The sequence below is a fragment of the Nelumbo nucifera genome, chromosome 1, assembly GCF_055504915.1.
Source record: "Nelumbo nucifera cultivar China Antique chromosome 1, China Antique-T2T, whole genome shotgun sequence".
Taxonomy (NCBI): Eukaryota; Viridiplantae; Streptophyta; class Magnoliopsida; order Proteales; family Nelumbonaceae; genus Nelumbo; species Nelumbo nucifera.
Genome location: NC_142649.1, coordinates 171,345,744 through 171,363,533, shown reverse-complemented (window position 1 = coordinate 171,363,533; position 17,790 = coordinate 171,345,744). Strand labels below are relative to the sequence as shown.

General features: G+C 46.9%; 1 protein-coding gene across 1 annotated transcript; it reads left to right on the top strand.

Annotated features, from left to right (window-relative positions):
* Window positions 1–1,062: 1,062 nt before the first annotated feature.
* LOC148804155 (uncharacterized) lies at window positions 1,063–1,752 on the top strand. The gene has a single exon (XM_088899665.1). It carries the CDS (start codon window positions 1,063–1,065, stop codon window positions 1,750–1,752), a length of 690 nt encoding a protein of 229 aa, XP_088755791.1.
* Window positions 1,753–17,790: the final 16,038 nt, after the last annotated feature.

Genomic DNA, 17,790 nt, shown 5'->3' with positions numbered 1-17,790 from the left:
ATAGTGCAATGGGTCTATGATCACTTCGGTCCGCAGTAAGGTGTTTAAGATGGGAGTGAGGGAATTTGTCCAACCAGTCTGCTGAAACAAGAGCACGATCCAATCACTCCAGAATTAAATCCCCATGCCTTCTGTTCGACCAAGTGAATGGAGGCCCTTGAAATCCCAGATCAATTAGTCCAGTCTTCTGTAAGCTGGTTAAATAAATAAATTTGTCTTCTATCAATTCTCCTGCCTCCAGCTTTTTCACTATCATGAATAATAGCATTGAGATCACCAATAAGGCACCAAGGATGAGAAAGAAATATTGCTATAAACTGCTCAAACTTCATTCCAGACATCTTCTCTGTGATCTTTATTTGGATGGTCATAGACACCAACGAAATCCCAGTGAATATGGGTGGGCATGTTCAGTATGCTGGCATGAATGATATTCTTTGAAGAATAATTGATAGTCAGCTTGATATCTTTGTACCACCCAAACCAAAGACCCCCTGAATTTCCATCTACTTCAACTGAGAAAAAATTATAATGATGACATTTTGATAAAATTTTATATGATTTTCCTTGATTGCACCGAGTTTCTGATATGAAGAAAAAATTTGGCTTGTATTTCCTAAGGACTAAGGAGATGATTAAAGTGACCAACTGCCGGGGTGCTCCCCCCACCCCTGCAATTCCAAGATAGAATAATCATTGTACCTTTGGTGGCACATTCTGTTTACAGCTGCTGTAATTTTAGTGTAGCTCATTTAGTTAGTTATTTATTCTGTTAAGTGAGTTAGAGAATTAGTTAGTTAGTTTTAGTGAGCTGGCATTTTGTTATTATTCTTTCAGTTAGTTACAAAATTTGTTATTCTTTCTGTTAGTCTCTTGGTTTTGTATATAAGCTCATGTAAGCTACTATTAGTAGCAAGATTTTTTGATGAATGAGAAGTTTCTCTTCTTCTTTTTCTTCTGGTTTCGAACTGTTCATAGTATCAGAGCTTCAAGATCTGGTGCTGTGGATACTCTTGAATCTTGATTGAATCGATTGTTACTCTTAAGCTTGAAGAATCGATAATGGCTGAGAATCAAGGAGATTCTCCTAGATTGGATCAAGTGATCAATGGAGAGAACAGAGATTTGTCGAAGGATCTTAACAATGGAGATCCTCTTTACTTGCAAAGTTCTGATCATCCAGGGATGATTTTGGTCTCTACTCCACTGACAGGTAATAATTTCCTAACCTGGAGCAAATCGATGATGATTGCACTTGAAGCAAAGGTTAAGCTAGGGTTTATTGATGGAAGTTGTGAGAAACCTAAAAAGGAATCACCTCTATATAAACAATGGAATAGAGTGAAGTGCATGGTGATTTCATGGATTTTGAACTCAATGTCGAAAGAAATTGCTGAGGCTTTCTTATATTCTGGATCTGGCAAAGAATTATGGGATGAGTTGCAGGAAAGATATGGAGAGAGCAATGGTCCAACTTATCAGTTGCAAAGAAAAATAAGCACAATCTCTCAAAACAACATGTCAGTGGCTCAATATTATACAAGATTGAAAATATTTTGGAATGAGTTGAACTGCCTACAGCCTATTCCTCATTGTGAATGTGGTGCAGCAAGGTTATTGTCAGATATTACTGCATCAAATAGGCTAATGCAGTTTCTGATGGGGCTTAACAATAGTTTTGACAATGCAAAGGACCAGATTCTTCTCATGGAGCCATTACCATTTGTTAACAAAGCATATTCTATGCTATAGAAGGTAGAGAAACAAAGAGCAGTCCAAATGACATTTACTGATAATAATGAGAGCACAACCTTATTTGCAAAGCCTCAGGGAAATCTGAACTACAAGAAAGATGCACGAAAGCCAGGTGCAGGGAAAGGAAGTTACAAGAAATCTGATTTTAGCAAGAAAGAAAAGGAAAGCCAGTTTTGTGATCATTGCAACAGGAATGGACACACAAGGGAGACTTGCTTCAAAATACATGGCTATCCTGATTGGTATAAAACGTTGAAGGATCAGAGAGCAGCTGAGAGAGCTAATGTAGCCAATTCTACTGAGTCAACACTTGATTTGCTGGTTGACAAGACTGAGAAAGATATAGAACAGCTATCCAGCTTCATTCAGCAAGAATTTGCAAAGTTGCTCAAAGGGAAGATGATTGCCAACAATAACCATGCTAGCCTTGCTATTATGCAGGTATAAATTTTGCTCTTACTTTTGCTTTGAACACACTTGATTTATATGGACATGGGGTTTGGATTGTTGATACAGGTGCCTCAAATCATATGTGCAATGATATTACCCTTTTTACAAAACCTAAAACTCCTTTACACAAAAGTTCAGTTTACCTACCTGATGGAACCACATAACTAGTAAAATCAATTGGAGATATCCATTTACATTCTTCTTTAACATAGAAAGATGTCTTATACCTACCTAGTTTTACTTTTAGTAAGTAAACTTGCTAAAACTTCTAACATTAAAGTTATCTTTTATCCTACACATTACTTGGTGCAGGATCTGAGGACTGAGATGAAGATAGCTGTTGGCAGATTGATAGGAACCTTGTATGTGCTTGATAAGTCTAGTATTTCCATTGAAACACCTCATTTCTGTAATAAAGCTAATGCACATGTTGTGCCAAAGCTAAATACTCCTTGTATTGGTTCTGTTTCAAAAAATAATAAAGCAGTGTCTTCATTGTTCCTTTGGCATAAAAGATTAGGTCATGCTTCTGTTAAAACTGAAACATTTGCATTTCATGGCTCAAACAAAATTAGATACTTTTCCACCTTGTCAAATCTGTCCTCAATCTAAACAAACCAGACTTCCTTTTCCAACTAGCTCCATTCAAACTTCCCATATCTTTGATCATTTGCATGTTGATCTGTGGGGTCCTTATAAGCATCCATCTATTGTTGGAGCACACTTTATGCTCACAATAGTGAATGGTTATAGCAGGGCCACATGAACTTTCTTAATGGCACATGATGTAGCGCAATCCGATCACTCCTAACTGGCACTCGTGTGGCTCCTAGAAGGCACCTGAGATGGGGAAGAATAAGAAGAATCCCTTGGGGGGCTACTCGGCGGGGACACTCTGATGCTTAAGTTAGTACTCGGTAGAAGCAAGGAAAAAATGGAAGGCTAAGAGTGTAGATAGCGCGTTACCACTATGTTCAAGAGGTCAGAGATTCAAGAAGAAGTTTCTCTTCTGCCCTGAGGGATTTTATAGGGACACTCACATTAGGTTGGGCATAACCGCCACTGGGCTCCTGCCACAGCCGTTACTTGCCAGGGCTGCACAGGTGGCCGTTGTGGCGTACGCCTTGCCCGGGTGAGTGACACATTTTCAAAGTGGCAGGCACGCCTTTGCCTGCTGAGAGACGTGGACGTAGACTGTTGAAAGGACATGGACTACGCCGTCAGTATAGGATATGGCGCAGTCTGACCGGTACGGTCTGTCAGTCGGAAGCTTCCTGAAGAGCGCTAGTGCGGCTCGTTCGCGAGCTATTTTGTGGCGAGCTTGAAACACTCCAGGATTACCCTTAATGGAATTGGTTCTCGGAATGACTCGTCCGCTAGGGAGCTCGGGCGAGCTAATAACTGTAGCTCGCAAGCTGTAGTTGCCTCGGAGTCTCTTTAAAGATAGCACGGGGAGCCCGGAGTTCGCATCGCGGCGGACTCCTTCCCTCGTGAGCTGTAACGTAGTGGACTGCTTCGTAGGCTGTCACTTGGTCGCACCGGGCTTCAACGTTGGGCTGTTGCTCATGCTAAGTTAGCGTCTACGTGTCACCTTTTCATAGGTTGGGTCAAATCATCCTTCATCAATTTCCCCCCACTCCTCGGGCTAAGGGTACTACCTTAGCGCGGGGAGTCTATGAAGCGCGATGGACTGATTTGACTGAAATTCAAACTTGATTGATTGCTCTCATTAAATGCATTTGTGGGAATCAAGAGATTTTTTGATTTTTCGGATTCCGAAAACGTGCTGAGGTGGCTTTTAACTCCGAACGTCGTGCGGCTGCGACTACCTTAATTATGGAAGACGTGCCACCAATTGCCTTCGATTTTCAGAAGGCATGCAATCAGGGCACCCACGGGCCGTTGGATCTGCTTTGATCCGGGCCGTCAATTTGAAAGGGTGGAGACTATAAATAGGGGGCCCCCTCGGGCCCCATTTTCTCCCACACCATCTTGCTGTCTTTGGATTCTGAGGTCGCGCACTTCACCTAGTCTACCTGAGTTCCTTAGTTTGCTCCGTTTCGTCTACTCTGGTGAGTCCCAATCGCTGTCAGCCATGTCTGGGTACCCATACCACACCTATCATAGAGGCAACAACCAGGATGATGATGCTCCCTCGAGCTCGGGGAAAGCCTGGGAGCAGATCCTGGAGGCTCGGGAGGCCTCTGGTGACATAGCGTCTACTTCTAGGGGGAGGGAGCCTGATACCTTTGGCCCTTCCTTGATGACAGCGGGGAGACTCAGGTCTCTGATCCGCTACTTTCGCCTCCCTAGGGACCTGGTTTACAGCCTCCCTACTAGCAACTTCCCTTGGGAGCATGGTCCCAATGACATAGTAATCTTTCAGGAACAACTCGAGGTTGGCTTGCGTCTCCCCCTGCACCCCTTGATAGTGGAGGTGTTAAATCACTTTAACGTCACCATTGACCAGCTTCATCCCAACGCCATTCGAAACATGGTTGGGACTATATCCCTGTGTTACGAGTACTGCCTTCCTTTGGACCTTGATATTTTTGTCTTTATCATTTGTATAAAGAATGTTGCTCCTAGGGTTCCTCCTGAGAGGCGCTTTTATTACCTCTCTCCCCGCTGCGGCTATAATCTCTTGTACGAGCTGCCGAATAAGATTCCCGCCTGGAAGCGGGATTACTTTGTGGTCCGTAACCCCGAGGGGCGGTCCTTCCCTACTGCTTGGAGGGGTGCCATCTAGGACCCCGAGGCCGAGCTGGACCCTGAAATTTGGAAAACGATGTTGTCCTGGGCGTCGGTAGGCTTCCTTTGCTCGGACTACTTGGCCGAGGAGAAGCTCGTGCAGGCAGGCTTGAGCCCGGGTAGGTCGACTTTTTAGGTCGCGTAGTGCCTTGTGACAATATTGCGTACACATATATTTTGTTTCTTGTCGGACTAATATCTTGTGGTCTTTTGGCAGCCATTATGTCCAGTGTCGATTCACGCCACCTTCTCTCGAGCAGCCAGAGGCGTCACACAAAGAGGACGCGCCCCGACCGGACCCCCCCTTCGAAAAGTACTGAGTTCGGGTTTGTCGAGTCGGTTCTACCCTCTCCTCCGCCCAAGACTCCGATGCCTCCACCCGAGGGGACCAGTGGGATTAACCTTGGGGGAAATGAGCTCCCTCAGCCGGGGGAGGCTCTCTGTAATCCCCTTCAGCCCCGTCCTTACCCTCGGTTCCCAGTTGGAAACTGGAAAGGGGTAAATGATTATCTTGTGGCCCGCCGGAGGAGCTGGAAGGTGATTACTAATGACGAGGTCGCTCAGTGGGGGAATATGGAGCTCGGGGACTTCTCCGTGTTCGCCTCTGCCCATTGCATGGTGGTAAGTGACCTTTTCCCCTTTTTCTCTCTTGTTTTGCTCCTCTCCGCTGTCCTCTAATCTTCTTTTCCATCGGCAGGTGAATTCCGCCATCCATGCCATGGCTCTCCAGACGCACATCCATCGCGTCGATGCCCTCGACCAGCGGGCTGCTAACAAGAAGCTCCAGGACGAGCTCGACTGGATCCGGGGCAAGCTCCATCACACCCGCAAGGGGAGCGAGTCTAAGGATCTGCTCGTCCATGACCAGGAGGCTCAAATCACCTGGCTTTCTGAGGAGAGCACGCGTTACAGGGAGGAATCGTCGAGGATGGCGGCGGAGAGGGAGCTCCTCAGGCAGCAGGTGCGGGACTTGGAGTCCACTCTTCTAAATCGGACTTGAAACTTTGATCAGATGGTGGAGGCTGAGCGAGAGAAAGCGGTCTGGGATTTTAAAGACTCCCAGGAATTTCAGGACCTCCAGGCGGAGTATGGTTCGGGTTCGTACTGCTCTGGGTTTAAGCTTTGTCGGTGGCTGGTTCGGAAGAAGTTCTCTGAACTCAACCTCGACGGCATTACTATGAAGGGTCTGTCTCCTGAGACACCGGACCAAGCGGAGGAAGAGGAGCCTGACTCCCCAGAGGATGAAGAGGCGGATCCTTGAGGCGGTGTTTCTCTAGACTTCTGGTGGCTTCCGGGTGCCGTAAACCCGGTCATTCACAAGTCTTTAGTTGGGCGGTTGGGCCCTATGGTAGTCAGACTTTCTCGGGCTGTTTAGCTCGGTTATTACACCTTTTTTTTTGAAGTGATAATGAAAGTTCTTTCCTTCTTCTTCCGAGTATGATGAGCTCTTTGTATCTTTGCTAAGGCGATCTCGATACCTAAGCTATTAGAGCTAATTACACGAAGTGAGGCACCCCCATGGTGCACAAGTCGATTGTTACGTGCACCCGAGCCATTTGTCCGTCGGTTATTCTTTACTTCGATCGTTGTACTAGGACAAGCCACATTTGGTGGGGTTTAAACCCGAGCTGCTTACATTCCTCATCTTGACAAGCTATCATGGGTATGACTGGGTCTGACTGCGCCGAGATCGTGTTAGCTCGGCATTCTTTGCCCTTAGGCTCTGGGGGTGACATATAGTCTATTTTTTAGGTTTGCCCATGCTTCGAAGGCGACCGGGTCTTATTGCGCCGAGATCGTGTTAGCTCGACATTTTTGCTCTTAGGCTTTGGGAGCGGCTCGTAGCCTACTCGGTTGTTACAGATAGTATTGTCTCAAGTTGACAATATTCCATGCCCGAGGTACTTGTTTCTCATCAAGGGTCTCGAGCTCGTACATTCCTTCCCCGAGCACTCGCTTCACTCGGTAGGGACCTTCCCAGTTGGATCCGAGCTTGCCAATGCCGGGCTCAGGTACCATAACTTTACAAAGGACCAGGTTACCAACGTGGAGGTTCCGCCTCGACCCTAGCGTTATAGTACCGAGCTATTCTCTGCTGGTAGGCTGCAGTTCTGATGTACGCGAGGTCCCTTACTTCGTCGAGTAGATCGAGGTTGGTACGTAGCTCATCTTCGTTCGTTTGATCACTGTATGCTTCTAGTCGCAGCGTAGGCACTTCGATCTCAGCAGGGATTACTACTTCGGTGTCGTAGGTGAGATTGAAGAGTGTTTCTCCCGTGGCGGTCTTCTCCGTGGTCCGGTATGCCCACAGAACACTGGGTAGTTCATCTGCCCACAATCCTTTAACTCGGTCCAACCGTGCCTTTAATCCGCGGAGGATGGCTCTATTCGTGACTTCTGCCTGACCATTTGCTTGAGGGTGTGCGACTGAACTAAAGTTTTGTCGAATTCCCATGTCTTGGCACCAGTCTTGGAATTTGATGTCTTCGAACTATTTGTCGTTGCTGGAAATCAATAGCTGAGGTAATCCGAAGCGGCATACGATGTTTTTCCAAAAGAAGTTTTGAACATTTCGGGCTGTGATCGTTACGAGGGGTTCGACTTCTACCCACTTGGTAAAATAGTCCACTGCTACCACTAAGAACTTCCTTCCACCCGTTGCTGGCGGGAATGGCCCGAGTAGATCGATGCCCCACTGTGCAATGGGCCACGGATTGGTGAGATACTTGAGGTCAGCAGCGGGTTGGTGGTGAATATTGGCATGTCTCTGGCATTTGTCACGTTTTCTAACAAGTTCAATGGCATATGCCTTCATTGTTGGCCAATAATACCCTTGTCAAAGCGCTTTCTGGGCAAGGGCCCTGCCCCCCAAGTGCCCGCCGCACAACCCCTCATGAGTGTCGCGGAGTACGAGCTCAGCTTCGGTAGGCCGAAAGCAACGCAGATAGGGGAGCGTGTAGGATCTCCTGTACAGCCGCTCGTCTATCATAACATATTTGGATGCCTGGCGCTGCACCCTTCTGGCTGCATTGCGATCTGTAGAGAGGGTCCCGTGTAGCAAGAAGCTTGCGAGCGGGTCAGTCCAGCTCGGCTCTGCTTGAACGATGGAAGTGACCTCCTCTGCCCCCTTGAGAATGCTAGGCTGAGACAGGTCCTCTATGTACACGGTTCTCATGGTGATGTCGCTAGTGCTGGCTAAACCTGTTCATGGGCCGGGTGGCCCGACGGGCCGGCCCGACCCCCGGACGGGCTTGAACAGACTTTTTGGCCCGCAGGCTTAACCTTGGGCCAAAAAGCCCGGCCCGTGTAAAATTCGAGTTGGGCTCAGGCTTTGCCAAAATAGCCCAGCCCGATCCCGGCCCGGCCCGACCTATAGTTAAACCTAAGTAAAAACTCTATGTGATGTCCATTTGAATAATTTTTTTGATTTGAGAAGGTTGTTGATTCACTTGTAGGCCCATTGTTCATTTAAATAGGGGAAAAACATCTGAATTAAAATAGATAATGTCTATTTGAATAGGGCAAATTTTGATTTTCTTTTATTAGGTCGGGCTTCGGGCTCGGGCTCGGGCTTCGGGCTTTTTATCAGGGCCGGGCTCGGGCCCAAGTTCTAGGCCCGTTGGTCGGGCCGGGCTTGGGCTCGGGCCTATTATTTTTCTGTTAATGAACACTAAAAGCCCGGCCTGAGCCCGGCCCGGCCCGGCCCATGAACAGGTCTAGTGCTGGCTAACTTGGACAGGGCGTCGGCCTCAGCGTTCTCCGACCTAGGGATCTGTCTGATGAAGTGTGACTGGAAGTCGAGCAGGGGCTCTCTAACTTTGGTCAAGTAGGCAATCATGGTCGGCTCGCGAGCTTCATACTCGTCGGTGACCTGGTTAACCACGAGTTGGGAGTCACTGCAGATAACAATGTGCTTTGCTTTTACTTCTCTGGCTAGGGCTAGTCCAGCTATCAACGCCTCGTACTCTGCTTCATTGTTAGATGCCACGAACTCGAAGCGTAGCGCGTATTACAATTTCATGCCGCTTGGACCGTGTAGAACTATTCCGGCTTCGCTGCCCTGTTGGTTCGAGGAGCCATCTACGTGAAGGATCCAGGGCTCCTCATCCCAGCTCGCGGTTGGCCGAGCTAGGAGAGATGCTACAATGGCTGCTACTTCACAGGGTTCGAACTCGACCGACCTGTGAGCTTCGGGCTCACCCGAGCTGGGAGCCTTGTGCTCAACCGGCTTGGGGACTTCGGAGCTGAATGTGCACTCGACTATAAAATCTGCTAAGGCTTGGGCCTTAATGGTAGTTCACGGCTTGTACTGGAGGTTGTACTCGCAGAGCTCAACGGCCCACTTCATCAACCGACCAGAGACCTCGGGCTTAAGCAACACTTGCCTCAGAGGTTTGTCGGTGAGGACGATAATAGTATGAGCTTGGAAGTACGGGCGGAGATTCCGAGCTGCGATTATCAGTGCGTATGCTAGCTTTTCCATCTCCGGGTATCTCGTTTCTACTCCCTGCAATACTTTACTAACATAATAGATGGGTCGTTGGACCCGATCTACTTTCTTTATTAGTACCGAACTGACCACTTCGTCGCTCGTCGAGAGGTACAGTTCAAAAACATCACCCTCCTCGGGCCGGGTTAAGGTCGGCACACTAGCGAGGTATTTCTTGAGCTCGTCGAATGCGAGCTGGCAGTCTCGGGTCCATTCGAACCCTTTGCTCTTAATTTCCTTAAAGAACAACAGACAGCGGTCCGCCGATTTAGACATGAAGCGGCTCAGGGCGGCTATGCGGCCATTCAACCTCTGAACCTCCTTCAACTTCTGGGGTGGTCTCATATCTAAAATGGCCTTAATCTTATCCGGTTTGGCTTCGATGCCGCGCCAGTTAATGATGTATCCTAGGAACTTGCCCGAGGTCACACCAAACACACACTTGTTTGGGTTCAATCTCATATTAAACTTATACAGAATTTCAAAAACATAATGCAAATCTTGTATTAATTCATGTGAGAATTGAGTTTTGACGACCATGTCGTCTACATAGCATTCTACTTTTCTGTCGATTAGTGCGCAAACAATTTATTCACAAGCCTTTGAAAGGTTGCCCCTGCGTTTTTCAACCCGAAGGGCATAACCTTGTAACAGTATAGGCCGAATTCCGTGATGAAGGCAGTCTTTTCTTCGTCCGCCGGGTCCATCTTGATTTGGTTATAGCCCGAATAGGCGTCCAAGAAACTTAGCAACTCGTGCCCTGAGGTCGCATCCACCAAGCGGTTGATTCTAGGGAGCGGGAAGCAGTCTTTTGGGCAAGCCCGGTTCAGGTCGGTGTAGTCGACGCACATGCACCACTTGTCGTTGGCCTTCTTTACCAGGACGGGTTTGGCTACCCAGCTCGGGTAATGGACTTCTCTTATGAAGTCAGCCGCGAGGAGCTTTTCGACCTCCGCTTTCCATCGCTCTGGGGCTAGGTTGCGTTTCTTCTGTCTAACAGGCCTAACTACAGGATCAGTATTCAGCTTGTGAGTTATGAGTTCGGGGTCTATACCGGGCATCTCTGCCGCGGACCATGCAAAAATATCTAAATTTTGAAGTAAGAAACTTACCAGTTCAGATCGTAGAGGTTCTTGGATAGAAGCGTCGATCTGAAGTGTCCGAGTTGGGTCTACTGCTGAGGTCGGAACTGCGACTGTTTCTTCTGTGGGCACGGCTCGTTCTTCGCCTTGCTCCATAGGCCGCTCCAGCTCGAGGTCATCAGCCACCTTGGTTTTTTTCTTTAGGGCGGCGACGTAGCACTTACGGGATTCGAGCTGGTCGCCCCGCGCTACCCCCACAGCGAAGTCAGTTGGAAACTTCATAGCCAAATGGTAAGTGGAGACCACTGCCCGTAGGACATGGGTGATGGGTCGACCTATTATGGCATTGTAGGGGGAGGGGGTCACGACCACCAGGAAGTCGTGCTTGAATCTGACCACACAAGGCCATGTGCTGACTTCCACAGGTACTGTTATTTTCCCAAGGGGTTGGACTTCTTCTCTGCTGAAACCTACCAAAGGAGTGTCTGCGGGCTTCAGGTCGCCTCTCTGCAACTGGAGCTGGTCAAGCGCAGCTTTGAAGAGGATGTCGGCTGAGCTACTTGAGTCGACGAGTACGCGCCTGACCTTGAAGTCATTGATTCTTAGCTTTATTACGAGCGCGTCATCGTGGGGGTAGTGGACTCCTCGCGCATCATCTTCTGTGAAGAAAATTGGCTTTTCTGTTCTCGGTCGCTTTGGGGGGTTCTGCTCCTCCTGGGTGGCCTCACAAACCAACGTCCGAGCTGCCGCTGAGGTGCATCCCGCAACGATCGAACCTCCCACTATCATGTGGATGGTCCCCCGAACTGGCCTCTCCTTCGGAGGCTGCCTCTGCGGTTGTTCGGCCGGCCTGCTGCTAGACTTGGGAGCATCCCTACCGTGCTCCCCTTGCCGACCTGTTTTATTACTATTATTATTATCCTATACAAAGTTTCTTAGATATCTGCAACGGATGAGCTCCTCTATCTCGTCGCAGAGGTTTTTACAACTCTCGGTACTGTGACCGTGATCTTTGTGAAAACCGCATTACATATTCTTATTTCTTTCATTGGGATTCCCCCTCAGATGGGGTGGCCACTTCACGTACGAGGCATCCTTGATCGCCATCAGGATTTCAGCCCACTTCGCGTTCAGTGGGGTGTAATCAGCTCAGTCCGCTACAGGAGGTCGGAAAAACTGACCCGGCTTTGCCCCCCGAGTTGTGTCCTTTTTCTTTCGGCTGTCCCCTTGGCTGGAAAGCTCTCCTTCCCTCTTCCTTTTTTTGAGCGTGCCCTCGCTCTTTTGGTTGATCTCCTCTTCGGTGGCTATGAACCTGTCCGCAAGCTTCAGGAACTTGGTTATGGTCGCTGGTTGGTTGATGACCATGTGCCATTTAAACTCTTTGTGTGTCACGCCCTTCTTAGCTGCTGCAAGGCGTACGGCAGGGTCCGGGCGCGGTATCTACATACAGGCATCGTTGAACTGCTTGATGTAACTTCGGATGAATTCCCCCTCTCTCTGCACTATGCTGAAGAGGCTTTCTTCAGTTCACGGGCACCGTTTGCTAGTGACGAAGTGGGACGTGAAGGTTTGTGCGAACTGCACCCAACTTCTTATCGACCCAGGTGCCAAATTCTGGTACCACGTGCGGGCCGCTCCTCTAAAAGTAGTGGAGAAGGCCACGCACATGCACGAATCACTGGCTCTCGCCAGGTGCATCTGTGACTGAAAGGCATCTACATGATCATTTGGGTCAAACGACCCGTCATACTTGTCCAGAGGGGGGAGCTTGAAGTCTTTGGGCATTGGGACTGCCAGGAGTTCAGAAGACAGGGGGGATGGAACCGAGAGGAGGGGAGCTTTGACTTCGGTCAAGCTTACCTCTTCTTTGCCCATGAGCTCGGGCAAATCGCGAGTAGCAGATCGGCGAGTTCGGCGACGACGTCTCTATTTCTTGGTGGGCTCAGCGTTCGTGTTGCTCACCTTTGCGCTGTCCGGAATGATTTGCGCAGGAAGTAGCCCGGTCTGCTGGTGATGGCTGCGGATAGAGGGGTCTTGCTTGGAGTCTGTTGCCAGGATCTCGAACCGGTTCTCAAGGATCGGGGTTTCAAACTTTGACTGCCGAGGCGATGTAGACCTGGCAAGCTGGGGTCCTCTCGACCTGTCCGCTCGCGGCGAGACTGGGGTAGCTGGTCTCTCTCGTCTGCCGCGGGGGGAGGCCTGGTTTTTTGGGAGGTTTTGGGGGGCCTCTCCTTGTCCAGCGGGGCGCTCGTCCTGGCGGCGAGACTTAGCTTGCTGCGAGGCTGGGTGCCGAGGCGGAAACTGTGGCTGAAGTTGAGGTTGAGGCAATTGAGGGAACTACTGCTGATACTGATACTGGGAGACCTGGTGCAGTACATGTTGTTAATAGAGCTGAAATTGCTGGAACTGTTGCATTTGGGCCTGCATGGCCCGCACGCACTGCATCAAGTCCCCCAGTTGGTTCAGGCTGGCCGCTGGGGGCACAACCAAAGGTTCGGTGAACGTCACTCTGACTGTAGCTGGGAGCGGGGCGATGATAGGTGCCACTGTGAGAGGCACATTCAAGCTGAGGATTCCGTCTGCTGAGAGGGGGACGGTGAACTGTCCGATACAGACAGTAGGAAGTTGGGGTTGTTCCTTGGAGTTATCCATTTCTGTGCTTCGTTCGACGTTGCTAGAGGAAGCCATGAGTGCTGGATTTTTTCAAGGAAGAAAAGAACTGTGAGAGTTTAGAGAGAAAGGCCTTTTGAAGCGTTTCCCACAGACGACGCCAAATGATGTAGCGCAATCCAGTCACTTCTAGCTGGCACTCGTGTGGCTCCTAGAGGGCACCTGAGATGGGGAAGAATAAGAAGAATCCCTTGGGGGGATGCCCAGTAGGGACACTCTGATGCTTAAGTCAGTACTCGGTAGAAGCAAGGAAAAAACGAAAGGCTAAGAGTGTAGATAGCGCGTTACCACTATGTTCAAGAGGTCAAAGATTCAAGAAGAAGTTTCTCTTCTGCCCTGAGGGCTTTTATAGGGACACTCACATTAGGTCGGGCATAATCACCACTGGGCTCCTGCCAGGGCTATGCAAGTGGCCGTTGTGGCGTACGCCTCGCCCGGGTGAGTGACACATTTCCAAAGTGGCAGGCACGCCTTTGCTTGTTGAGAGACGTGGATGCAGACTGTTGAAAGGACAGGGACTGCGCCGTCAGTAGAGGATATGGCACGGTCTAACTGGTATGGTCTGTCAGTCGGAAGCTTCCTGAAGAGCGCTAGTGCGGTTCGTTCGCGAGCTATTTTGGGGCGAGCTTGAAACACTCTTGGATTACCCTTAATGGAATTGGTCCTCGGAATGACTCGTCCGCTAGGGAGCTCGGGCAAGCTAATAACTTTAGCTCGCGAGCTGTAGTTGCCTCGGAGTCTCTTTAAAGATAGCACGAGGAGCCTGGTTCGCATCGCAGAGGACTCCTTCCCTCGTGAGCTGTAACGTAGCAGACTGCTTCATGGGCCCGTCACTTGGTCGCACCAGGCTTCAACGCAGGGCTATCGCTCATGCTAAGTCAGCGTCTACGTGTCACATTTTCATAGGTTGGGTCAAATCATCCTTCATCAGCACATAAATCCCAGACAGTTACCATTCTTACCAGGTTCATTCGAATGGTGGAAAACCAATTTGTTACAAGAGTCAAAATTCTCAGGTCAGACAATGGTTCAGAATTCTTAAATCATGAGTTTCAAACATTTCTTGGTGAATTAGGCATTTTACACCAGAGAAGTTGTGTTTACACTCCACAACAGAATGGTGTTGTGGAGAGAAAACACAGACAACTCCTTCAAATTGCTAGATCCTTGTTATATCAAGCTCACCTACCTAGAAAATTTTGGGGTCATGCCTTGCTTATGGCTACATATATAGTGAATAGGCTGCCTTTTTCTGTTTTGCAGTGGAAAACACCTTATGAGCTTTTGTATAACACTCTTCCAAACTATGAAAATTTAAAATGTTTTGGTTGTTTGTATTTTGCAACCAATACAAGACCTCACAAAGACAAACTTGATTCAAGAGCCCTTAAATGCATTTTCATTGGCTTTGAACCTAGACAAAAGGCTTACAAGCTGTATGACATTTCTACTCATCAAATTTTTACATCCAGAGCTGTAATTTTTCATGAAACAACTTTTCCATTTGCTGATTCTAATCCTAAACCTCTTGATGTTCCATTGCCTTTACCATTTGATGATCCTATTTCTTATATTGAAAATTGCACTCCATATCCTATTCCTTCTAATGATCCTATTCCTTTTATTGACCCTTCCATTGCATTACAAGATGAAATTCAACCTAACCTAGAGAGTCAACCTTTAGAACCTGAAATCCAGACACAATCTGATTCTTTACCTGCATCCATTCCTAAAAGACAAAGTACTAGAACAAAATCAAAACCTATTTGGTTGAATGACTTTGTCACAAATTTTAGCTTTACAAATCCATCATATCCTGCTGTTATTACTTCTCAGTCACAGTGTTTGGACCCTTCCCCTTATACACCTCCCACATATCCATATACATCCAATTCTGTTTTTTCTCATGCATATATGCAATTTTTTAGCAATGTATCTCAATTTCAATAACCTAAATCCTATAAACAAGCTAGTGGTCAGAAGGAATGGGTTGATGCAATGAATAAGGAGTTGGCTACCTTAGAACATAATGAAACATGGGAATTGACTGCATTACCTGTTGGAAAAAAGGCCATAGGTTCAAAGTGGGTATATAAGGTCAAATTAAATCCAGATGGGAGTGTGGAAAGATGCAAAGCTAGGCTTGTAGCTAAGGGTTATAATCAAGTGTAGGGGTTGACTATTTTGACAGCTTTTCACCTGTTGCAAAGATAGTTACTGTCAGAATTTTTATGGTAATTGCAACTGCTAAACAGTGGCCTATCCATCAGCTTGACATCAATAATGCCTTTTTACATGGCTATATTGATGAAGAAGTCTATATGACCCCACCAGAAGGAAATACAAAGGCTAAACAGGGTGAAGTGTGCAGGCTTAAAAGGTCTTTGTATGGGCTTAAGCAAGCATCAAGGCAGTGGAATTCAGAATTTTGCTCAAAGTTAAAGGGTTATGGTTTTGTTCAATCTTCTCGTGATCACTGCCTTTTTATCAGAAAGTCAAATCAATCCTTCTTAGCTCTCCTGGTTTATGTTGATGATGTTTTAATTACAGGTGATAATGAGAATGATATTATTAAGGTGAAACAGTTTTTAGACTCTAATTTTACCATTAAAGACTTGGGTTATGCCAAATACTTTCTTGGTATTGAAATTGCTAGAAATTCAGAAGGAACCTACTTAAGTCAAAGGAAGTATACCTTGGACTTGATTAAGGATGCAGGGCTTTCAGGTGCTAAGCCAGCAGCCACCCCATTGCCTAAAGGTCTTAAACTTTTCAATAAATCCAGTGCTTTGTTGTCTGATCCTCATAAATACAGAAGATTGGTGGGAAGGTTGTTGTATTTGAATTTTACAAGACCATATATTACTTTTGGAGTTCAACAACTTAGTCAATTTGTTGTTGTCCCAACCATGGATCATTGGAATGCTGCCTTACATGCCTTTAAGTACCTGAAAGGTTTTCCGGCTAAAAGATTATTTTACTCTGTTGATAATTCATTGAAACTCGAAGCTTACTGTGATGCAGATTGGACTTCATGCCCTGATTCCAAACGTTCCTTGACTGGTTATTGTGTTTATATTGGTTCAACATTGGTTTTTTGGAAAACCAAGAAACAAACCACAGTCTCAAGGTCTTCTACAGAGGCTGAGTACAGAAGTCTTGCCTCAACAGTGTGTGAAATTCAATGGTGCACTTATATTCTCAATGATTTTCACATTCCACTTCAGCTTCCTGTAAACTTGTGGTGTGATAATCAAGCTGCACTTCACATAGTAGCTAACCCTGTTTTTCATGAAAGAACCAAGCACCTTGAGATTGACTGCCACTTGGTGCGTGAAAAATTCAAGGCTGGAATGGTTTCTCCTCAACACATCTCTACACATCAGCAACTAGCAGATTTATTCACTAAATCTCTTTCAGGCTCTCAGTTTTTCAAGCTATTGTCCAAGTTGGGCATGACTGAACTCAATCCTACTCCAACTTGAGGGGGGGATGTACAGTTGCTGTAATTTTAGTGTAGCTCATTTAGTTATTTATTATGTTAAGTGAGTTAGAGAATTAGTTAGTTAGTTTTAGTGAACTGGCATTTTGTTGTTATTCTTTCTATTATTCTTTCCGTTAGTTACAAAGTTTGTTATTCTTTATGTTAGTCTCTTGGTTTTGTATATAAGCTCATGTAAGCTACTCTTAGTAGCAACTTTTTTTGATGAATGAGAAGTTTCTCTTCTTCTTTTTCTTCTGATTTCGAACTGTTCATTCTGGCCTATCACCTCAGCCAATGCAGTCGAAGGGTCAGAGATCAAATCTTTTGGTTGATGAAGCTCGCGACGAAGGCGGGCTTTTTCATCAAAATGCCATGGTCCAAGTTTTTGGACATGAGAGAGAAAACAGTAGAGTCTTCACTGGCAGATTTTCTCTTTAAATTTCTGTCCGAAATTATCTCCATCGTGCAAGATTGGTTATAACCGACGGTATTAAGTCCATGGAGAGAAGGCGTCGGTCTACGAGTCAAATTTTGAAGTTGGAAGGATTTATTATACACTGGGACCCACGAAATGTTCCAAGTCCATGTTCATGCACGTATCAGTTATAATTGGCACCAGGAGGATGTTGAAGGGTTATTACCTTCCAAACTTTAATTACCATGATTAGATAAAACGTTTGGAGAGGCAGATTTCTTGCTTGATTTATCACCATCATTACCAGCATTATTGGAGGGAAAACCGCCCTCCTTCCAACAGTCACTCTGACTCTTTGACTTTCCATTGTCATGACCGTTACCATCAAAGTTCGCCGGAGAATGATGCGGTGAAGTCTCTCCGGCACCACCCCTGGCCTTCTTTGCTTGGGCTTTTGAAGCCTGGGGACTGCGGATACCTTCTGTAACTCGAGTGGTATCTAACGCCTTAAGCTTCCCTTTGATTGTTTCATCAGAACAAGAATCAATGGCTGAATGGAGACGATGTTGGATTCTACATCCTTGCACTTCATGGCCAATACGAGCACAAAAAGAGCAAAACCTTGGGAGTCTTTCATACTGAACCTGCACTTGAATGACGTCTCCATTTAGTAATTTGTATGGGATACTTTGTG